The 23,518-nt window shown below is 30.1% G+C and overlaps 2 protein-coding genes across 2 annotated transcripts; both read right to left on the bottom strand.

Moving 5' to 3' along the window:
* Positions 1–20,001: 20,001 nt before the first annotated feature.
* Positions 20,002–20,785, bottom strand: LOC125597317. The gene is made up of 2 exons (XM_048772062.1): positions 20,582–20,785; positions 20,002–20,368 (listed from the first exon to the last, which is right to left on the bottom strand). Exons 1-2 carry the CDS (start codon positions 20,735–20,737, stop codon positions 20,186–20,188), a joined length of 339 nt encoding a protein of 112 aa, XP_048628019.1. The 5' UTR covers positions 20,738–20,785; the 3' UTR covers positions 20,002–20,185.
* Positions 20,786–21,396: 611 nt separating this feature from the next.
* On the bottom strand, positions 21,397–22,649 carry LOC111211495. The gene has a single exon (XM_022712609.2). The coding sequence runs from the start codon at positions 22,189–22,191 to the stop codon at positions 21,637–21,639; it is 555 nt and encodes a 184-aa protein (XP_022568330.2). The 5' UTR covers positions 22,192–22,649; the 3' UTR covers positions 21,397–21,636.
* Between the last annotated feature and the right edge of the window lie 869 nt (positions 22,650–23,518).

The raw sequence follows: 23,518 nt of genomic DNA, 5'->3' as shown, positions 1-23,518 counted from the left end.
TTAAAATTTCTTACCATATTCAACATTTGTATTAATGTATATTAAACTCTCTTTCATGGTACATGGGCATTGTTTAAATGTTTTGTCAATTAATTTAGTAAAAATCATAATACTCCCCAAATTGGTTGAGTAACCATTATAAAATTGCTATTCTCTAGAAAAACAGAGACAACAAAGGTTCCAAACTTTTTTGAACTTTATCATATGTTAGTGAAGGATGCAACTATGCCTTAAAATAGAATTTTCATTTTTTTGAATTTTTATCAAAATCTATGGGTTAACCCCCTACGAAAATATTGATTTTTTTCGGTAAATGCTCTATATACTGAAGCCTACGATCTTTAGTGTTGTTTTAAAATTTCTAAACACATTTTACATTTGTATTAATGTATATTAAACTCTCTTTCATGGTACATGGGAATCGTTTAAATTTTTGGTCAATTAATTTAGTAAAACTTCATAATACTCCATAGATTGGGTGACTAACCACTATAAAATCGCCATTCTCTAGAAAAAGGAGAAAACAAAGGTTCCAAGCCTCTTTGACCTTCATTATATGTTAGTGAAGTATGCAATTATGCGTTAAAATAGAATTTTCATTTTTTTGAATTTTTCGCAAAATTTATGGGTTAACCCCTGCGAAAATATTTAATTTTTCGGTAAATGCTGTATATACTGAAGCCTATGATTTTTCAGTGTAGTTTTAAAATTTATAACCACATAATACATTTGTATTAATGTATATTAAACTTTCTTTCATGGTACATGAGTATTATTTAAATGTTTTGTCAATTAATTTAGTAAAACTTCATAATACTCTCCAAATTGGTTAACTAACCACAATAAAATCGCTATTCTCAAGAATAACGGAGACAACAAAGGTTCCAAACCTCTTTGACATTCTTCATATGTTAGTAAAGGATGCAACTATGCATTAAAATATAATTTTCATTTTTTTAAAATTTTTCTCAAAGTCAATTTGTTAACCCATACGAAAATATTTAATTTTTCTGTAAATGCTCTATATACTGAAGCCTATGATCTTTAGTGTTGTTTTAAAATTTCTAAACAGATTCTACATATTTATTAATGTATATTAAACTCTCTTTCACGGTACATGGACATCCTTTAATTTTTTGTCAATTAATTTAGTAAAACTTCATAATACTCCCTAAATTGGTTGACTAACCACTATAAAATCTTATTCTCTTGAAAAAGGGAGGCAACAAAGGTTCCAAACCTCATTGAACTTCATCATATGTTAGTGAAGGATGCATCTATGCATTAAAATAGAATTTTCATTTTTTTGAATTTTTCTCAAAATCTATGGGTTAATCCCTACGAAAATATTTATTTTTTCGGTAAATGCTGTATATACTGAAGCCTATGATTTTTCAGTGTAGTTTTAAAATTTCTAACCACATTATACATTTGTATTAATGTATATTAAACTCTTTTTCATGGTACATGGGTATCATTTAATTGTTTTGTCAATTAATTTAGTAAAACTTCATAATACTCCCCAAATTGGTTAACTAACCACAATAAAATCGCTATTCTCAAGAACAACGGAGACAACAAAGGTTCCAAACCTCTTTGACATTCATCATATGTTAGTAAATGATGCAACTATGCATTAAAATAGAATTTTCATTTTTTTTAAATTTTTCTCAAAATCAATTTGTTAACCTATACGAAAATATTTAATTTTTCTGTAAATGCTCTATATACTGAAGCCTATGATCTTTAGTGTTGTTTTAAAATTTCTAAACAGATTCTATATTTTTATTAATGTATATTAAACTCCATTTCACGGTACATGGACATCCTTTAATTTTTTTGTCAATTAATTTAGTAAAACTTCATAATACTCCCTAAATTGGTTGACTAACCACTATAAAATCGTTATTCTTTTGTAAAAGGGAGGCAACAAAGGTTCCAAACCTCTTTGACCTTCATCATATGTTAGTGAAGGATGCATCTATGCATTAAAATAGAATTTTCATTTTTTTGAATTTTTCTCAAAATCTATGGGTTAACCCCTACGAAAATATTTAATTTTTCCGGTAAATGCTGTATATACTGAAGCCTATGATTTTTCAGTGTAGTTTTAAAATTTCTAACCATATTCTACATTTGTATTAATGTATATTAAACTCTCTTTCATGGTACATGGGCATCATTTAAATGTTTTGTCAATTAATTTTGTAAAACTTCATAATACTCCCCAAATTGGTTGAGTAACCACTATAAAATTGCTATTCTCTAGAAAAACGGACACAACAAAGGTTCCAAACTGTTTTGAACTTTATCATATGTTAGTGAAGGATGCAACTATGCCTTAAAATAGAATTTTCATTTTTTTGAATTTTTCTCAAAATCTATGGGTTAACCCCTACGAAAATATTTAATTTTTCAGTAAATGCTCTATATACTGAAGCCTATGATTTTTTAGCGTAGTTTTAAAATTTCTAACCACATTCTAAATTTGTATTAATGTATATTAAACTCTCTTTCATGGTACATGGGCATTGTTTAAATGTTTTGTCAATTAATTTAGTAAAACTTCATAATACTCCCCAAATTGGTTGAGTAACCACTATAAAATTGCTATTCTCTAGAAAAACGGAGACAACAAAGGTTCCAAACTTTTTTGAACTTTATCATATATTAGTGAAGGATGCAACTATGCCTTAAAATAGAATTTCATTTTTTTGAATTTTTCTCAAAATCTATTGGTTAACCCCCTACGAAAATATTGATTTTTTCGGTAAATGCTCTATATACTGAAGCCTACGATCTTTAGTGTTGTTTTAAAATTTTTAAATACATTTTACATTTGTATTAATGTATATTAAACTCTCTTTCATGGTACATGGGAATCGTTTAAATTTTTGGTCAATTAATTTAGTAAAACTTCATAATACTCCCTAAAATGGGTGACTAACCACTATAAAATCGCCATTCTCTAGAAAAAGGAGACAACAAAGGTTCCAAGCCTCTTTGACCTTCATTATATGTTAGTGAATTATGCAATTATGCATTAAAATATAATTTTCATTTTTTTGAATTTTTCGCAAAATCTATGGGTTAACCCCTGCGAAAATATTTAATTTTTTAGTAAATGTTGTATATACTGAAGCCTATGATTTTTCATGGTAGTTTTAAAATTTCTAACCACATTCTACATTTGTATTAATGTATATTAAACTCTCTTTCATGGTACATGGGAATCATTTAAAATTTTGGTCAATTAATTTAGTAAAACTTCATAATACTCCTTAAATTGGGTGACTAACCACTATAAAATCGCTATTCTCTAGAAAAAGGAGACAACAAAAGTTCCAAAACTCTGTGACCTTCATCATATGTTAGTGAAGGTTACAATTATGCATTAAAATAGAATTTTCATTTTTTTGAATTTTTCTCAAAATCTATGGGTTAACCCCTACATAAATATTTAATTTTTCGGTAAATGTTGTATATACTGAAGCCTATGATTTTTTAGCGTAGTTTTAAAATTTCTGACCACATTTTACAATTGTATTAATGTATATTAAAATCTTTTCCATGGTACATGGGCATCGTTTAAATTTTTTGTCAATTAATTTAGTATAACTTTATAATACTCCCCAAATCTATGGGTAAATGCTCTACATACTGAAGCCTATAATCTTTAGTGTTGTTTTAAAATTTCTAAACAGATTCTACATTTTTATTAATGTATATTAAACTCTCGTTCACGGTACATGGGCATCATTTAATTATTTTGTCAATTAATTTTGTAAAACTTCATAATATTCCCCAAATTGGTTGACTAACCACTATAAAATCGATATTCTCAAGAATAACGGAGACAACAAACGTTCCAAACCGCTTTGACCTTCATCATATGTTAGTAAATGATGCAACTATGCATTAAAATAGAATTTTCATTTTTTTTTATTTTTTCTCAAAATCTATGGGTTAACCCCTACGAAAATATTGAATTTTTCGGTAAATGCTCTACATACTGAAGCCTATAATCTTTAGTGTTGTTTTAAGATTTCTAAACAGATTCTACGTTTTTGTTAATGTATACTAAACTCTCTTTCATGGTACATGGGAATCATTTAAAGTTTTGGTCAATTAATTTAGTAAAACTTCAGAATACTACCTAAATTGGGTGACTAACCACTACAAAATCGCTATTATCAAGAAAAAAGAAGACAACAAAGGTTCCAAACTTCTTTGACCTTCATTATATGTTAGTGAAAGATGCAATTATGCATTAAAATAGAATTTTCATTTTTTTGAATTTTTCTCAAAATCTATGAGTTAACCCCTACGAAAATATTTAATTTTTCGGTAAATTCTGTATATACTGAAGCCTATGGATTTTTAGCGTAGTTTTAAAATTTAAAAACCACATTCTACATTTGTATTAATGTATATTTAAATCTCTTTCATGGTAAATGGGCATCGTTTACATTTTTTGTCAATTAATTTAGTAAAACTTCATAATACTCCCCAAATTGGTTGACTAACCACTATAAAATCGCTATTCTCTAGAAAAACGGAGACAACAAAGGTTCCAAACCTCTTTGACCTTCATCATATGTTAGTAAAGGATGCAACTATGCATTAAAATAGAATTTTCATTTTTTTTGAATTTTTCTCAAAATCTATGGGTTATCCCCAGACGAAAATATTGAATTTTTCGGTAAGTGCTCTACATACTGAAGCCTATGATCTTTAGTGTTGTTTTAAAATTTCTAAACAGATTCTACATTTTTATTAATGTATATTAAACTCTCTTTCACGGTACATGGGCATCGTTTAATTATTTTGTCAATTAATTTTGTAAAACTTCATAATATTCACCAAATTGGTTGACTAACCACTATAAAATCGATATTCTCAAAAATAACGGAGACAACAAAGGTTCCAAACCTCTTTGACCTTCATCATATGTTAGTGAAGGATGCAACTATGCATTAAAATAGAATTTTCATTTTTTAAAATTTTTCTCAAAATCCATGGGTTACGAAAATATTTAATTTTTCGGTAAATGCTCTATATAATGAAGCCTATGATTTTTTAGCGTAGTTTTAAAATTTCTAACCACATTCTACATTTGTATTAATGTATATTAAACTCTCTTTCATGGAACATGGGCATCGCTTAAATGTTTTGTTAATTAATTTAGTAAAACTTCATAATACTCCCCAAATTGGTTGAGTAACCACTATAAAATTGCTATTCTCTAGAAAAACGGAGACAACAAAGGTTCCAAACTTCTTTGAACTTAATCATATGTTAGTGAAGGATGCAACTATGCCTTAAAATAGAATTTTCATTTTTTTGAATTTTTTCTCAAAATCTATGGGTTAACCCCTACGAAAATATTGATTTTTTCGGTAAATGCTCTATATACTGAAGCCTACGATCTTTAGTGTTGTTTTAAAATTTCTAAACAAATTCTACATTTGTATTAATGTATATTAAACTCTCTTTCATAGTACATGAGAATCGTTTAAATTTTTGGTCAATTAATTTAGTAAAACTTCATAATACTCCCTAAACTGGGTGACTAACCACTATAAAATCGCTATTCTCAAGAAAAAGGAGACAACAAAGGTTCCAAGCCTCTTTGACCTTCATCATATCTTAGTGAAGGATGCAATTATGCATTAAAATAGAATTTTCATTTTTTTGAATTTTTCGCAAAATCTATGGGTTAACCCCTACGAAAATATTTATTTTTTCGGTAAATGCTGTATATACTGAAGCCTATGATTTTTCAGGGTAGTTTTAAAATTTATAACCACATTCTACATTTGTATTAATGTATAATAAAATCTCTTTCATTGTACATGGGAATCATTTAAAATTTTGGTCAATTAATTTAGTAAAACTTCATAATACTCCTTAAATTGGGTGACTAACCACTATAAATTCGCTATTCTCTAGAAACACGGAGACAACAAAGGTTCCAAACCTCTTTGACCTTCATCATATGTTTGTAAATGATGCACTATTCATTAAAATAGAATTTTAATTTTTTTGAATTTTTCTAAAAATCTATGGGTTAACCCCTACGAAAATATTGAATTTTTCGGTAAATGCTCTACATACTGAAGCCTATGATTTTTTAGTGTTGTTTTAAAATTTCTAACCACATTCTACATTTGTATTAATGTATATTAAACTCTCTTTTACGGTACATGGGCATCGTTTAATTATTTTGTCAATTAATTTTGTAAAACTTCATAATATTCCCCAAATTGGTTGACTAACCACTATAAAATCGATATTCCCAAGAATAACGGAGACAACAAAGGTTCCAAACCTCTTTGAACTTCATCATATGTTAGTGAATGATGCAACTATGCATTAAAATAGAATTTTCATTTTTTTGAATTTTTTTAAAATCTATGGGTTAACCCTAACGAAAATTTTTAATTTTCGGTAAATGCTGTATATACTGAAGCCTATGATTTTTTAACGTAGTTTTAAAATTTCTAACCACATTATACATTTGTATTAATGTATATTAAAATCTCTTTCATGGTACATGGGCATCGTTTAAATTTTTTGTCAATTAATTTAGTAAAACTTCGTAATACTCTCCAAATTGGTTGACTAACCACTATAAAATCGTTATTCTCTTGAAAAAGGGAGTCAACAAGGTTCCAAACCTCTTTGACCTTCATCATATGTTAGTGAATGATGCATCTATGCATTAAAATAGAATTTTCATTTTTTTGAATTTTTCTCAAAATCTATGGGTTAACCCCTACGAAAATATTGATTTTTTCCGATAAATGCTCTACATACTGAAGCCTATGATCTTTAGTGTTGTTTTAAAATTTCTAAACAGATTCTAAATTTTTATTAATGTATATTAAACTCTCTTTTACGGTACATGGGCATCGTTTAATTATTTTGTCAATTAATTTTGTAAAACTTCATAATATTCCCCAAATTGGTTAACTAACCACTATAAAATCGATATTCTCAAGAATAACAGAGACAACAAAGGTTCCAAACCTCTTTGACCTTCATCATATGTTAGTGAAAGATGCAACTATGCATTAAAATAGAATTTTCATTTTTTAAATTTTTCTCAAAATCTATGGGTTACGAAAATATTTAATTTTTCGGTAAATGCTCTATATACTGAAGCCTATGATTTTTTAGCGTAGTTTTAAAATTTCTAACCACATTCTACATTTGTATTAATGTATATTAAACTCTCTTTCATGGTACATGGGCATCGTTTAAATGTTTTGTCAATTAATTTAGTAAAACTTCATAATACTCCCCAAATTGGTTGAGTAACCACTATAAAATTGATATTCTCTAGAAAAACGGAAACAACAAAGGTTCCAAACTTCTTTGAACTTTATCATATGTTAGTGAAGGATGCAACTATGCCTTAAAATAGAATTTTCATTTTTTTGAATTTTTCTTAAAATCTATGGGTTAACCCCTACGAAAATATTGATTTTTCGGTAAATGCTCTATATACTGAAGCCTACGATCTTTAGTGTTGTTTTAAAATTTCTAAACACATTCTACATTTTTATTAATGTATATTAAACTCTCTTTCATGGTACATGGGAATCATTTAAAATTTTGGTCAATTAATTTAGTAAAACTTCATAATACTCCTTAAATTGGATGACTAACCACTATAAATTCGCTATATTCTAGAAAAACGGAGACAACAAAGGTTCCAAACCTCTTTGACCTTCATCATATGTTAGTAAAGGATGCAACTATGCATTAAAATAGAATTTTAATTTTTTTTGAATTTTTCTCAAAATCTATGGGTTAACCCCTACGAAAATATTGAATTTTTCGGTAAATGCTCTACATACTGAAGCCTATGATTTTTTAGTGTTGTTTTAAAATTTCTAACCACATTCTACATTTGTATTAATGTATATTAAACTCTCTTTTACGATACATAGGCATCGTTTAATTATTTTGTCAATTAATTTTGTAAAACTTCATAATATTCCCCAAATTGGTTGACTAACCACTATAAAATCGATATTCTCAAGAATAATGGAGACAACAAAGGTTCCAAACCTCTTTGAACTTCATAATATGTTAGTGAATGATGCAACTATGCATTAAAATAGAATTTTCATTTTTTGAATTTTTCTCAAAATCTATGGGTTACCCTTACGAAAATTTTTAATTTTCGGTAATTGATGTATATACTGAAGCCTATGATTTTTTAGCGTAGTTTTAAAATTTCTAACCACATTCTACATTTGTATTAATGTATACTAAAATCTCTTTCATGGTACATGGGCATCGTTTAAATTTTTTGTCAATTAATTTAGTAAAACTTCATAATACTCCCCAAATTGGTTGACTAACCACTATAAAATCGCTATTCTCTAGAAAAACGGAGACAACAAAGGTTCCAAACCTCTTTGACTTTCATCATATGTTAGTAAATGAGGCAACTATGCATTAAAATAGAATTTTCATTTTTTTGATTTTTTCTCAAAATCTATGGGTTAACCCCTACGAAAATATTGAATTTTTTGATAAATGCTCTACATACTGAAGCCTATAATTTTTGGTGTTGTTTTAAGATTTCTAAACATATTCTACATTTTTATTAATGTATATTAAACTCTCTTTCACGGTACATGGGCATCGTTTAATTATTTTGTCAATTAATTTTGTAAAACTTCATAATACTCCCCAAATTGGTTGACTAACCACTATAAAATTGCTATTCTCTGGAAAAACGGAGACAACAAAGGTTCCAAACCTCTTTGAACTTTATCATATGTTAGTGAAAGATGCAACTATGCATTAAAATAGAATTTTCATTTTTTCGAATTTTTTCAAAATCTATGGGTTAAACCCCTACGAAAATATTGAATTTTTCGGTAAATGCTCTATATATTGAAGCCATTGATTTTTAGTGTAGTTTTAAATTTTCAAAACACATTTTACATTTTTATTTATGTATATTAAACTCTCTTTCATGGTACATGGACATCGTTTAAATTTTTTGTCAATTAATTTAGTAAAACTTCATAATACTCCCTAAATGGTTGACTAACCACTATAAAATCGAGACAACAAAGGTTCCAAACCTCTTTGACATTCATCATATGTTAGTGAATGATGCAACTATGCATTAAAATATAATTTTCATTTTTTTGAATTTTTCTCAAAATCTACGGGTTAACCCCTACGAAAATTTTAATTTTTCGGTAAATGATCTATATACTGAAGCCTATGATATTTAGTGTTGTTTTAAAATTTCTAAACACATTCTACATTTGTATTAATTTATATTGAAATCTCTTTCATGGTAAATTGGAATCGTTTAAATTTTTTGTCAATTAATTTAGACAAACTTCATAATACTCCCTAAATTGGTTGACTAACCACTATAATATCGCTATTCTCTAGAAAAAAAGAGACATCAAAGGTTCCAAACCACTTTGACCTTCATCATATGTTAGTAAAAGATTTAACTATGCATTAAAATAGAATTTTCATTTTTTTGAATTTTTCTCAAAATCTATGGGTTAACCCCTACGAAAATATTTAATTTTCGGTAAAAAATCTATATACTGAAGCCTAAGATTTTTAGTGTAGTTTAAAATTTCTGAACACATTCTACATTTTTATTAATGTATATTAAACTCTGTTTCATGGTACATGGGCATCTTTTAAATTTTTTGTCAGTTAATTTGGTAAAACTTCATAATACTCCCCAAATTGGTTGAATAACCACTATAAAATAGTTATTCTCTATAATAGCAGAGACCACAAAGTTTCTAAACCTCTTTGACCTTCTTCATATGTTAGTGAAATATGCAACTATGCATAAAAATTAAATTTTCATTTTTTTTGAATTTTTCTCAAAATCTATGGGTTAACCCCTACGAAAATATTAAATTTTTCGGTAAATGCTCTATGTACTGAAGCCATTGATTTTTATTTATGTATATTAAACTCTCTTTCATGGTACATGGGCATCGTTTAAATTTTTTGTCAATTAATTTAGTAAAACTTCATAATACTCCCTAAATTGGTTGACTAACCACTATAAAATCGTTATTCTATACAAAAAAGGAGACAACAAACGTTCCAAACCTCTTTGACCTTCATCATATGTTAGTGAAAGATGCAACTATGCATTAAAATAGAATTTTCATTTTTTCGAATTTTTCTCAAAATCTATGGGTTAACCCCTACAAAAATATTGAATTTTTCGGTAAATGTTCAATATACTGAAGCCATTGATTTAGTGTAGTTTTAAATTTTCAAAACACATTTTACATTTTTATTTATGTATATTAAACTCTCTTTCATGGTACATGGACATCGTTTAAATTTTTTGTCAATTAATTTAGTAAAACTTCATAATACTCCCTAAATTGGTTGACTCCACTATAAAATCGTTATTCTCGAGAAAAACGGAGACAACAAAGGTTCCAAACCTCTTTGACCTTCATCATATGTTACTGAAGGATGCAACTATGCATTAAAATATAATTTTCATTTTTTTGAATTTTTCTCAAAATCTACGGGTTAAAACCTCCGAAAATATTTAATTTTTCGGTAAATGCTCTATATACTGAAGCCTATGATCTTTAGTTGTGTTTTAAAATTTCTACACATTCTAAATTTGTATTAGTGTATATTAAACTCTCTTTCATGGTACATTGGAATCGTTTAAATTTTTGGTCAATTAATTTAGTAAGACTTCATAATACTCCATAAATTGGTTGCCTAACAACTATAAAATTGTTATTCACTAGAAAACCGGAGACAACAAAGGTTCCAAACCTCTTTGACCTTCATCATATGCATTAAAATAGAATTTTCATTTTTTTGAATTTTTCTCAAAAAATTAATAAGTAAAACTACATAATACTATCAAAATCAGCAGAATAACCATTACAAAATGACAATTTTTTTTTCAAAAACGGAGACAAAAAATGCTCTAAACCTCTTTCAACATCATAATTTATTAGTGTAGGATGAAACTATGCATTAAAACAATATTTTCATATTTTTAGAATTTTTTTCGAAATCTATATGTTAACCCCTTACGAAAATATTGAATTTTTTAAAATGTTTTATATAATGAACCATATAATCTTTAGTGTTGTTTTAAAGTTTATAACCACATTCTATATTTGTATTAATGTATGCTAAACTCTCTTTCATGGTACATAAGCATCGATCAATGTTTTTATAAATTAATTTAGTAAAATTTCATATACTCCCTAAATTAGTGGAATAACGATTATAAAATCGTAATTTTCTAGAAAATGAAGACAAAAAAGGTTCTAAACCTCTTTTACCATCAATATATATTAGAACAGGAGGGAACTATGCATTTAAACAATAATAATATTTTTTTGAATTTTTTACAAAATCTATGTGTTAACCCCTACGAAAATATTGAGTTTTACGTTAAACGCTCTATATACTCAAGCCTAAACGTTTTAGTGATTTTTTAAAATTTCTAACCACATTCTGCATTTATATTAATGTACGTTAAACTCTCTTTCATGTTATATGTGAATCATTATAATTTTTTGTTAATTAATTTATAAAACTTCGTAATGCTCCCTAAATCGGTGGAATAACAACTTTAAAATCGTTTGTTTTTAAAAAAACAGAGACAACAAAAGCTCCAAACCTCTTTTAACATGATCATATGTTAGTGCATGATGCAACGATGCGTTAAAACAATATTGTCATATTTTTTGAAATTTTCTCAAAATCTATGTGTAAATGTTTGAATTTTGGTAAATGTTTTATTTTTTTTTTTTTTTTTTTGTCATCAACAAACAGACTCATATAGACTCTGCGAACCAAACTGGTAACTCCGCATCCATGTGAACGACGAAAGACGATTGTTTTCTGGCACATCGTGCTAGACTATCCGCCTTTTGATTTTCCGTCCGGGGTACATGAATGATTGTTGAGCTAGTAAAACATGTCTTCAGTAGCTTTATGTCGTGCAGGTAACTCTCAAACGCCGGCCATTCCTCTGGTTCCGAAACTATCTTCACCAATTGAGAACAATCCGTAGCAAAAGTAACCTGAAACTGATGTAAATTCCTCATGCATTCCATTGCCCATATCAAAGCTTCCATCTCTGCATGAAGAGGTGAAAGACATGCCCTAGTATTCCTTGCACCCATCAATCCCTGAAAGCCCTCGAGTATGCTATACCATCCTTGACCTGAATAAGGTTCTTTATCTTTCCAGGAACCATCTATAAAACACCAACGACCAACTCTCAGCTGCCGATTCAAAACCTCATTCTGTGGTGGAGCCTGCTTAGTCTTAATCACCTGGGCCTCAGCCCAAAGTGTTGATTCAGTTTCTGCAAGCGTAAGTGTATCTTTTGGATCAATATCCAAATTACTAAAGACCTTATTATTCCTTCCTTTCCAGATATACCATAGTATCCACGCAAAATGATGATCTTCCATCTTCGGGAGTACCCTCCAGAAAAGATGATCCATATTTGTAAATAGTGAGCTTGTGGGAAAGTAGACTGGGTTAGACGGTATCTTTGATAAAGCCCAAACTTGATGCGCAGGAGGGCACTCAAAAAACACATGGTTTATTGATTCCTCCTCAGCTCCACATCTAATACAACAAATATCTCCTTTCATTCCTCTTGCTTGCAGATTCTTCTTAACAGCTATACAACCGGATACCATTTGCCATAAAAAATGCTTAAGCTTCGGAGGACATCTCACCTCCCAACAGAAAGCTTTTAGAGTATCCACTGTGGGACCATAAAAAGCTGGTGGTTTTGCCTTGTCCGGATAGACCCGTTCTAGCTGATATCCTGTTTTAACCGAATATTTTCCATTATTTGTGAAATGCCATCCATTCCTATCCACCAATTGAGTCTTACTCAAAGGAATACTTTCAATAATTTGAGCGTCCTGGGGATCCACCAAATCCCGGATTACTTGCGACTTCCAAGTTCGTGAAATTGGATCTATCAAAGAGTCCACTGTGAGCATCAATATATAGAGTGTTTTATATACTGAACCATATAATCTTTAGTATTATTTTAAAATTTATAGCTATATTCTACATTTATATTAATGTACGCTAAACTCTCTTTCCTGGTGCATAAGCATCGTTCAATTTTTTTATAAATTAATTTAGTAATATTTCATATACTCCCTAATTTAATAGACTAACCATTATAAAATCGCTATTCTCTAGAGAAATGAAAACAACAAAGGTTCCAAACCTCTTTGACCATCACAATATGTTAGTACAGGATGAAACTATGAATTAAAACAATATTGTTTTATTTTTTGATTTTTTCCCAAAATTCATGTGTTAACTCCTACGAATATTGAGTTTTACGTTAAACACTCTATATATTGAAGCCTAAACCTTTTAGTGTTGTTTTAACATTTCTAACCACATTCTACATTTCTATTAATGTACGTTAAACTATCTTTCATGGTATATGGGAATCATTAAAATTTTTATCAATTAATTTAGTGAAACTTCATAATTCTCCCTAAATCGGTGGAATAACCGCTATAAAATCGTTATTTTCTTGAAAAACGGACACAGCAAAAGCTCCAAACATCTTTCAACATCATCATATGTTAGTGCATGATGCAACTATGCATTAAAATAATATTGTCATATTTTTTGAAACTTTCTCAAAATCTATGTGTTAACCCCTATAAAAATATTGAATTTTGGTAAATGATTTATATACTGAACCATATAATCTTTAGTGTTGTTTTAGAATTTTTAACTATATTCGACATTTATATTAATGTATGCTAAACTCTCTTTCATGGTACATGAGCATCGTTCAATTGTTTTTAAATTAACTTAGTAATATTTCATATACTCCCTAAATTAGTGGACTAACCATTATAAAATAGTTATTCTCTAGAGAAATGAAAACAACAAAGGTTCCAAACCTCTTTGACCATCACAATATGTTAGTACAGAAAGCAACTATGCATTAAAACAATATTTTTATATTTTCTGAATTTTTCCCAAAATCCATGTGTTAACCCCTACAAAAATAGTGAGTTTTTCGCTAAAAACTCCATATACTGAAACCTAAAATTTTTAGTGTTGTTTTAAAATTTCTAACCACATTATACATTTCTTATACTGTACGTTAAACTCTCTTTCATGGTATATGGGAATCATTATAATTTTTTATCAATTAATTTAGTGAAACTTTATAATACTCTCTAAATCGGTGGAATAACCACTATAAAATCGTTATTTTCTTGAAAAATGGAGACAACAAAAGCTCCAACCACTTTTAACATCATCATATGTTTGTGCATGATGCAACTATGCATCAAAACAATATTGTCATATTTTTTGAAATTTTATCAAAATCTATGTGTTAACCCCTTACAAAAATATTAAATTTTGGTAAGTGCTTTATATACTGAACCATATAATCTTTAGTATTGTTTTAAAATTTCTAAGCACATTCCACATTTGTATTAATGTATGCTAAACTCTCTTTTATGATACATGATCATTTTTCAATTTTTTTATAAATTAATTTAGTAAAATTTCATATACTCCCTAAATTAGTAGACTAACCGTTATAAAATCCCTATTCTCAAGAGAAATAAAGACAACAAAGGTTCCAAACCTCTTTGACCATCACCATATATTATCACATGAGGTAATTATGTATTAAAGCAATATTGTTATATTTTTTGAATTTTTCTCAAAATTTATATGTCCCTACGAAAATATTGAGTTTTACGTTAAACGCTCTATATACTGAAGCCTAAACATTTTAGTGTTATTTTAAAATTTCTAACCATATTCTACGTTTGTATTAATGTATGTTAAACTCTCTTTCATGGTATATGGGAATCATTATAACTTTTTATCAATTAATTTAGTGAAACTTCATAATACTCACTAAATCGGTAGAATAACCATTATAAAATCTTTATTTTCTAGAAAAAGGAGACAACAAAGGCTCCAAACCTCTTTCAACATCATCATATATTAGTGCATGATGCAACTACGCTTTAAAACAATATTTTCATATTTTTAAAATTTTCTCAAAATCTATGTGTTAACCCCTACAAAAATATTGAATTTTGGTAAATGCTTTATATACTAAACCATATAATCTCTAGTATTGTTTTGAAATTTCTAACCACGTTCTACATTTGTATTAATGTATGTTAAACTCTTTTATGATACATGATCATCGTTCAATTTTTTATAAATTAATTTAGTAAAATTTTATATACTTTGTAAATTAGTAGACTAATCGTTATAAAATCGCTATTCTCTAGAGAAATAAAGACAACAAAGGTTCCAAACCTCTTTGATCATCACCATATATTAGGACAGGAGGTAACTATGCATTAGAGCAATATTGTTTTATTTTTGAATTTTTCTCAAAATCTATGTGTCTACGAAAATATTGAGTTTTACGTTAAACGCTCTATATACTGAAACTTATACTTTTTATTGTTTTTCTAAATTTTCTAATGACATCCTAAATTTGTATTAATGTATGTTAAACTCTGAGAATCGTTCTAATTTTTTATCAATTAATTAATAAAATTTCATAATATTATCTAAATCACTGGAATAATCATTACAAAATCGCTATTTTATTGAAAAACGGATACAACAAAGGATCTAAACCTGTTTCAACATCATCATATATTAGTGTAGGATGCAACTATGCTTTAAAAAAATATTGTCATATTTTTTGAAAATTTCTCAAAATTTGTGTTAACCTCTACAAAAATATTGAATTTTGGTAAATGCTTTATATACCGAACCCTATAATCTTTAGTGTTCTTTTAAAATTTCTAACAACATTCTACATTCGTATTAATGTATGCTAAATTAATGGACTAGCCTTTATAAAATCGCTATTTCTAGAGAAATGGAGACAACAAAGGTTTCAAACCTCTTTGACCATCACCATATATTAGTACAGGAGGCAACTATGCATTAAAGCAATATTGTTATAACTTTTGAATTTTTCTCAAAATCTATGTGTTAACGCTACAAAAATATTGATTTTTTATGTTAAACGCTCTATATACTGAAGCCTAAACTTTTTTAGTGAAATACTGCAAGTCCAACACCGATTCCTTAGATAAGAAAAAAGGATTTGTAGCTCCAGTGCTCTGCCAAATAGCCGCAGCATCCGCCATCGTATACATATTCTACTGTCCTCGCCAGTGGACTCCAACGTCTCTTCCCTCAAAGTTTGGTTACTTCGCCGGTATATTAGATATATAATGGTCACAAAGGCGTTCAGGTATGCTGCAGTTTGTAAATCGTTTAATTGATATGAGCAATAGGGAGTTTAAAGGCCAACTTTTCGAAACGAAGGGGAAGGTGGTACTTCGGCGTTTTCTGGTGGTCTTTCAAAACAAGTCCATCAAGAAAAGGATCAAACAAGGGCCCAATGATCAACCTGAAACCACTTGATGTTCTCGAGAGTCTCTCTAATACTGTTTATCTTAACTGTTTATTTGTTTCTATTGTCTGAAATCTTTTAATGGTTTTTGCAGTTGGATGCTCATTTTGTGGAATGTTGGCAGCACAGAGATTATGGTAATGAAAGGTATTATATACTCAAACAACATCAAAGAAGCCAAGTATAACAAAGGCAGTCAAGTCGTCATCATTGCCTTACCCGCTTATTCCCTTCTTAAGGAGCTTCTACGCTATATCAAATCCAGTTCCATCGGTTTGTTGCTCAGTACCTTGCAATATGGTTACACGAACCGTATCTTTAGAGATTCTCTGAATCATAAATGTTGTGCGTTTTCATGTAGATGACAGTGTAAGGGAGGTAACTACAAATAATCTTCCCAAAAGACCATCTTTGATTGGTTTTCAACTCCGTTTCTTATCATTAAATACCAGGCTGAAGCAGAAACCTATCTGAAGAAGAAGAGTATCTTGGAAAGTTGGTATTGCTGTTTGGAGATTAAGAGAGACTTAAAAGCTCTAATTATCTTCATTTGACAGGAACTAAGAAAAGCTGAGCTTCACAACTAAGCTTGCAGGTAAGCATATAATAAAAACTTCACATGTAAATAAATGTCGTTTCGCTTTAACCTGTGTTCGGTTTTGTTTCAAAGGCTTCAAGGATGCCCAAATCAATATCAAGATATCCAACATTCAGAAGACATTTTAACCACATGGAACTTTGGAAAAACTTTAAGTTATGTTTGGTTGCCGTAGGTTGTATGTATATATGATATGGGTTTTATTCGAGATAGATTTTTTTGCAAGTTGCTATCTAATGTATGATGGCTTTGGTGGAAATAGGATTCTTGCAGGTTTCTTATTATTGTCATGATACAATTCATTTGGCTTTGGCTGAAGAAATCCAACGTCTTAAAGAATAATTTATAAAATAATGTAGATGGGTATGTTGTGGGATATTGAAGATGTGTCAACTGATAATTTTTGTCCCTTTAAAACCACTAATGCTAATAAATTCTGTATTTAATAATGTAATTGGATAGTTTTTTTTTGTTTTAGTTAAATGTATACCACTCCGATAGAAAACTAATTAATTTTGTTTATAATCTCCACTTAGAAAACATACTTCCTCTGTTTCTTAAAAAAATGTCATTTAGAATTTTATTTTTGTGCCGTTAAGTATTTTCAATGCGGAATTTTAAACAAATTTTTATTTTTAACTTTATTGTGTTAGTGAATTAATTAAAAGGCAAAAATTTTAGTGTGTAAACAAAAAATAAAATATAATTTTAAGTGATTTCTTAATTCGTGAAAGAATTTCCGGTGTCACTTTTATTAAATACAAGAAGTATATTTATGTTTTACAAAGCTTTACCTATGATGAAAACAAAAAAGGTTACTATTTAAATGGACAGATATATAGAAATTTCATATAAATGCTAATCTGTAACTACAAAAGCACTTACCAATTTCTTAACATTTTTCAAATTTTTTTACGAATCTTTGACTACAAAAATAAACAAACAATTAGTTACGTTATCATAAATAAAGACACTGTCCTCATAGCAAATTAAATTTAAACTTCTGTGTATGGCCATACGGTATTACGGTTTACACATAGCTCGACAACTTCACATTCACTGACAACGATCTAATAAAAACCGATGACACCACCACTGGGAAAATCAGACACACCCTACCCTCGCAATATATTCATAAATTGATATGATTAACAAATTTTAAATTACCACAGAGGCCGAACATGAACGGAAACCAACCAAAGTTTTTTTTTTGCTGAAACCAACCAAAGTTTCCCCAGATCAGCCTGTAAATTATTAAAAATTCATCAAAAACTTCAACAAATCCACAAATCCACTTGAAATCTGACCTACAACATCATCATCACGGTTAGATCACCTCATATAACCAAAAAAAAAAATCTTGAATGCCCCACCAAATTTTCCTCAAATGAATAAATAATTCCAAAACAATAACATAACAACATTCAAATCTCCCAGAAGAAGCTCACTTAAAACATTCCTCAACCAGTAGAAAGGGAAGCATGGAAACCAATTATCAGAGAGCATCTAAAGAGTTCAGTTCTAAAAACTCATGTCCTGCAACTACGATTTAAAAAAAAAAAATTAAGGGTTTCAACTTCAACACCAGCTTCTACCATCCCAGTTCATTACTATGATAAGAAGTTCAAATCATAAGTGACTAAAAACACTTATTAAACATATAATCAACAAATTCATTCCAACATCCTTAATCAATAGCCCATCATATAATCTCAGCCCACCAACTTCCAACACTACCGTGGAAGAACTCAATTATTGGACCACAACATGAAAACTCTAACCACCACACTAGCTTAGCACATATATAAGTCATTCGTATCTCTTTACAAAACAACCTAAGTTCAGAAGTGGCAATCGATAATGGAATAAAAGTGCCATCATTGACCTTAAAAACTTAACAAGTATATATAATTTTGACATTATCCTTATCAATGGTCATGTTAGCCATTGCCACACTAGCACCTCTCCATACTTGCATTTAAAACACTAGCTCCTCTCTTTCTTTCAAATATTGCTAAAGTATATTCCTCAAAATTTTAATTTGCAATTTTAACAAAATTACAAACATCATCGTAAATTTTATAGAAAAAAAATGAAGAAACAACACACAAACACATGCAAAAAACAATTCATCAAAACAAACCTCCCCCGAGCCCTATTGTTTACAAACAACATTAGGCTACAAGTTTTCAACATCCTTATACTATACAGAATATTAAAAATTGGCAAATATCATAGCAAATACTGTTTCACTATTGGGAAATATCAGAGTTTTTGCTTAGTATTTTCCACAATTTCCTAGTAACATTCCCCCTTCTTTCATCAGTCCCCTCTCTATGACCTTAAAGACAACCCTAAGCCAAAACATTTACTATGTTACACCCACTATATTTACGATATACACATTACATAAAACTTTACACTAGCATGCCAAACACATAAAATACAACCATATCAAAAGCTCTATATCTATTGACAATGAACATTATCCAACAAAATCATAAATTATAAACCGAACAACCTGCGCGAAACGCGGACAAACCTCTAGCTAATATAATATTATTGATCACAATGATGGGTGTTTTGCTTTGATGATGTTAAGCGAATCAAAGTAATGGTGTTTTTCAAAGGTGGAATACATAAAGAACACAAAAACTTGTGAAATTATGAAGAGTTTTTATCTTTCTATGTTTGCCTCAAAATTTTTTTTTTTATCTATTTTCTTTTAAGACTTCTTTAATAGCAACTTTGGAATGTGACTCTCTTCAAAATTTACAGCTTGTGGGGGATAAACACCGAAGGAATTCTGTTGAAGAACCAAATTAAAACCGTTTTGGACCATTTGAAAACTGTCTTTTAATTATCACCACATATGCTTGAGTCAAATCTATTGTGCCTAACCTCATGCATCACATCAACTCAAAATTCCAATATACTAACACATTTGTAAAAATGGAAGTAAATTACTTTCTTTAGTCCCAAGAAAGCATAAATAATTTGTTTTTTTATTCTCAAAAGCTAATAAAAAGTAAACATATCTGCCTACAGTTCACAATAGTATGTCTTATACTAGGCGACCATGGCGGGTGCAGCTGCTAAGGCTTTTGCTGCTCTTATTTTCGTTTCTGTTGGAGACTGGGATCTGCAGGCAGACCAACCGGAGTAGACTCAATCTTGTGTGAAGTAGTTCGTGGGTTTTTAGGAGGCTTAAGCGGTTCTTTTTCTAAACCGGGTGGTCGAATGTCCGGTACAATCTCATCTGCCGGAGTCTTGGGATTCGCTACATCATCCAAACCCTACAACAAAAAAACATATCACAATTAATAATTAATAATCTTGTTGGTTAAGTGAGTATAGTTATGTTTTAAGACCTACCTCTAAATTTTTTTAGCATGATTGGTAATAAAAACAAAATTTTAAGAAACAATCTACATTTTTTGTTGTGACAATGTAAAGTCAAATTAAAGTGTAATTAATGACAGAAAATGTAAATAAAAGATGGATGATACTTCGGGGTCTGTTGGGAAAAGACTAGGCTCGTCTCCATCGTTACGACCATGGATATCAGGATCAGCAGTTCGACCGGAAGAAGCTAGTCTCTTGGCGAGAAGAGGACGACTGAGAGACGAACGAGACGCTGCATTAAGAGCTCGTGAAGAGAGCATTATATCTGACTATGTTTCGTTATCTCTGAATGGATTTAATTAGAACAATAAGGAGTGTAGTTTTTTTTAAATACACAAAATAGCACAATGCTAAACCCTAATTTCCCGGGGAAAGACACACTATGACCATGATAATAACCTCTAATGTATCCTATCTTTAAGGCCAACCCAGAAGCCATCAAAGTTGGATTTGTATGTAAGTTTGACTATAACTCCGCTCTCGTTTTAGAATCTAAGACCTATTCAAGCTCCTGTGTTTTCTACAAAATGATTTACGTCTTAACTGAATCCATATTTATGATTTAGTTAGGCATTTACAAACATTATATAAGTTTAATAATAAAGCAAACAAATGAATTGTTGATATATCGTGAAATTTGGTACCATTCAAAAGAATTAGTTAGCTTTGGGAGTTCGTCATTCTTAGGTCTATGGGACGGTAATGAACAAGCCTATATATACGAAGTGGTTTAAATCTGTTAAGCCCAATTTTGTCCGAGACAAAAGTGAGTTGAACCAATTCAAGAGTTTATTGGACACGAGAGTTTATAGGTATCATAAATGTATATATTTTATTGGACACAGATTCGGCCGAAACAAATCCTCACTTCTGCAAAGTAAATTAATAACAGAATTGGTCGACAGGAAGCAAATGAATGTATTTTAGAAATTTAGTATTATTGCAAACAATTCGTACAAATTAACCATCGACTAGAAACACTCAAACACACTAATTAAATTTATAAAATAAACAAATAGATGATATGTTTTCTTGCAGATTAAATGTTTCGATATAATTAAAGACAAAGACATACCCTAAGAACCTTCCAGTGTGATAAACATGCACATCTCTATGCATGTATAAACCATACGTTCATGACATATAATATGCTTCATCGCTAGACCGTCATCGTCCCTTTGCCTTTGCAACGTCCTGTATAAGCCTGATTTTGCATCCTCATTTGCTCGTAAAATCTCTCAATAAACTCCTCCGCTTTCACGTCAATCATCTCATCACCTCCATCAACGTCACGATAGCAATCCTCATCATCATCATCATCTTCATCTTCATCAAGACAGTCCATATCACGCAACGACTTTGCCGATCCATATCCGGAGATTCCCGAAGAGCAAGAAGAAGACGTCGCCGTGAAAACCTCTACCATCTCTGATAGCCGATCGTCATTACTCGCTGGAGGTTTCTCCTTCACCGGAGAAGCCGGTGGCATTATCGTAATATTAGACGGTGGCTGCATGGTAATCTTATCGTTTTTCAACTGCTGAAAGGACTCAACAACTCGCCGCCAAAACCCATTTCTAAACGGCTTTGTCATCCTACGACGGCGAAGCATGTACAAAACTACACCAATCACGTGCATGCCACGTGATCTTTTCTTCTTCATCTTGTTCTTGATCTCTTCTTCTCTACCATTGATCTGGTTTTTGACTTCCATGGTGAACAAAAGAGATTCAAGAAGGGGTGGGGTGGTTTCCCTGCAATGAGCAGGGAAGAGAGATTTGAAAGAAGAGCCCAAGGAGAAAGGTTTTGTTCTTGATGTCTATTTATATGAAAATAAATACAAGGGTGTAATTTAGTAATTTAAAATATTAGGGGTGAAAAGTATAAGTATTAAATAGTTTAGGGTTTAACGGTGGAAGTAAAAGCTGTCTTTTAAGAAGCTTTCACGTCATAACTAGAAAAGACAGCGCTCTCCATGCGGTAGTTACGTGAAGAGGAAGTTAAGGAAAAGAAATACAGCTAAACGCAAACTCAATTAATGCCTATACTAATTATTCTAGAAATTACTAAATTAGTTACTTAAAAACGCTAGTTAAATCTGTTATTTTTCCCTAATAAACATTTCATGATCGATCAATTTAATTAAGAATTTTTTAAAAGATTATAATTAATAATTATTATTGATTTTACATAAATGATTAATGAGGGAACCCTAAATTGGTATAGTCACTTGCACGAAGGAATAGCCTCAAAACATGGTTCCATGCAAATGGCACTAAGTTCCAATATTTCGCATATATATCACTCTATTCACAATTGGATTTTTCTCTCAAGTTGGTCGGATTATGCGGAAACATTTATTTATATATATTCCACCGCAATTGTCTTACATTTCAATGTTTCTTGTACACGAACAAACTTCAACACATCAATATACCAAAGTCCAAAATTACTTCAGCTTATACGACATGATCTAGTAACTACACTGTCTACACATGGATTTGTAAAGAAAAGTAGGCCATTAATTAGTCTTGTTACCTTGTAATTGTTGTTGTTTCGATATAATTGACTCTTTCAACAAAACAATAAAGACACAAGTTCAAACAATATTATACTATCAAACAAATTAAATAAGAACTGCAACACATATTGATAGATTTTTCTCTACATTTTGAATATTATCAAACAAACGTATAATACGTAGAATAAATCTAAATTAGAATAGTCCATGTTTTATTCTCCTTCTAAAAAAAGTAAATAGTAAACACTAACTCCAAGTATACAGATGATATAATTGGTCTCCACGTTGGTGCAAACGCTCTGATGGCGTGGGAGAAAGTGAGAGCTGGTCAGAAGTTTGCAAACGTTGCAAAGAGGTTCACGTGGGACCAAGGGGCCATAAAGCTCGGCTATGTGGTGCGTTCAAATATGAGAGCTATCAGAACAACCATGACCCGGTTTCTTAACCGGATTTTGGATCTGACCGGTCGGTCAAGCAATCGATGACGTGTGTCACCCCTTAGAAGCGAAGACCGTTTTGG

This window comes from Brassica napus, unplaced genomic scaffold (assembly GCF_020379485.1).
Source record: "Brassica napus cultivar Da-Ae unplaced genomic scaffold, Da-Ae ScsIHWf_1423;HRSCAF=2011, whole genome shotgun sequence".
Taxonomy (NCBI): domain Eukaryota; kingdom Viridiplantae; phylum Streptophyta; class Magnoliopsida; order Brassicales; family Brassicaceae; genus Brassica; species Brassica napus.
Note: the sequence above shows the minus strand (reverse complement) of the source record. Positions and strands in the feature narration are given on the sequence as shown.

Coding starts and splice junctions, on each gene's coding strand:
- LOC111211495 (XM_022712609.2), bottom strand. CDS start 22,191: ATGGAAGTCAAAAACCAGATCAATGGTAGAGAAGAAGAGATCAAGAAC.
- LOC125597317 (XM_048772062.1), bottom strand. CDS start 20,737: ATGCTCTCTTCACGAGCTCTTAATGCAGCGTCTCGTTCGTCTCTCAGT. Junction 20,369..20,581: donor TTTTCCCAACAGACCCCGAA/GTATCATCCATC, acceptor TTTTTGTTGTAG/GGTTTGGATGATGTAGCGAA.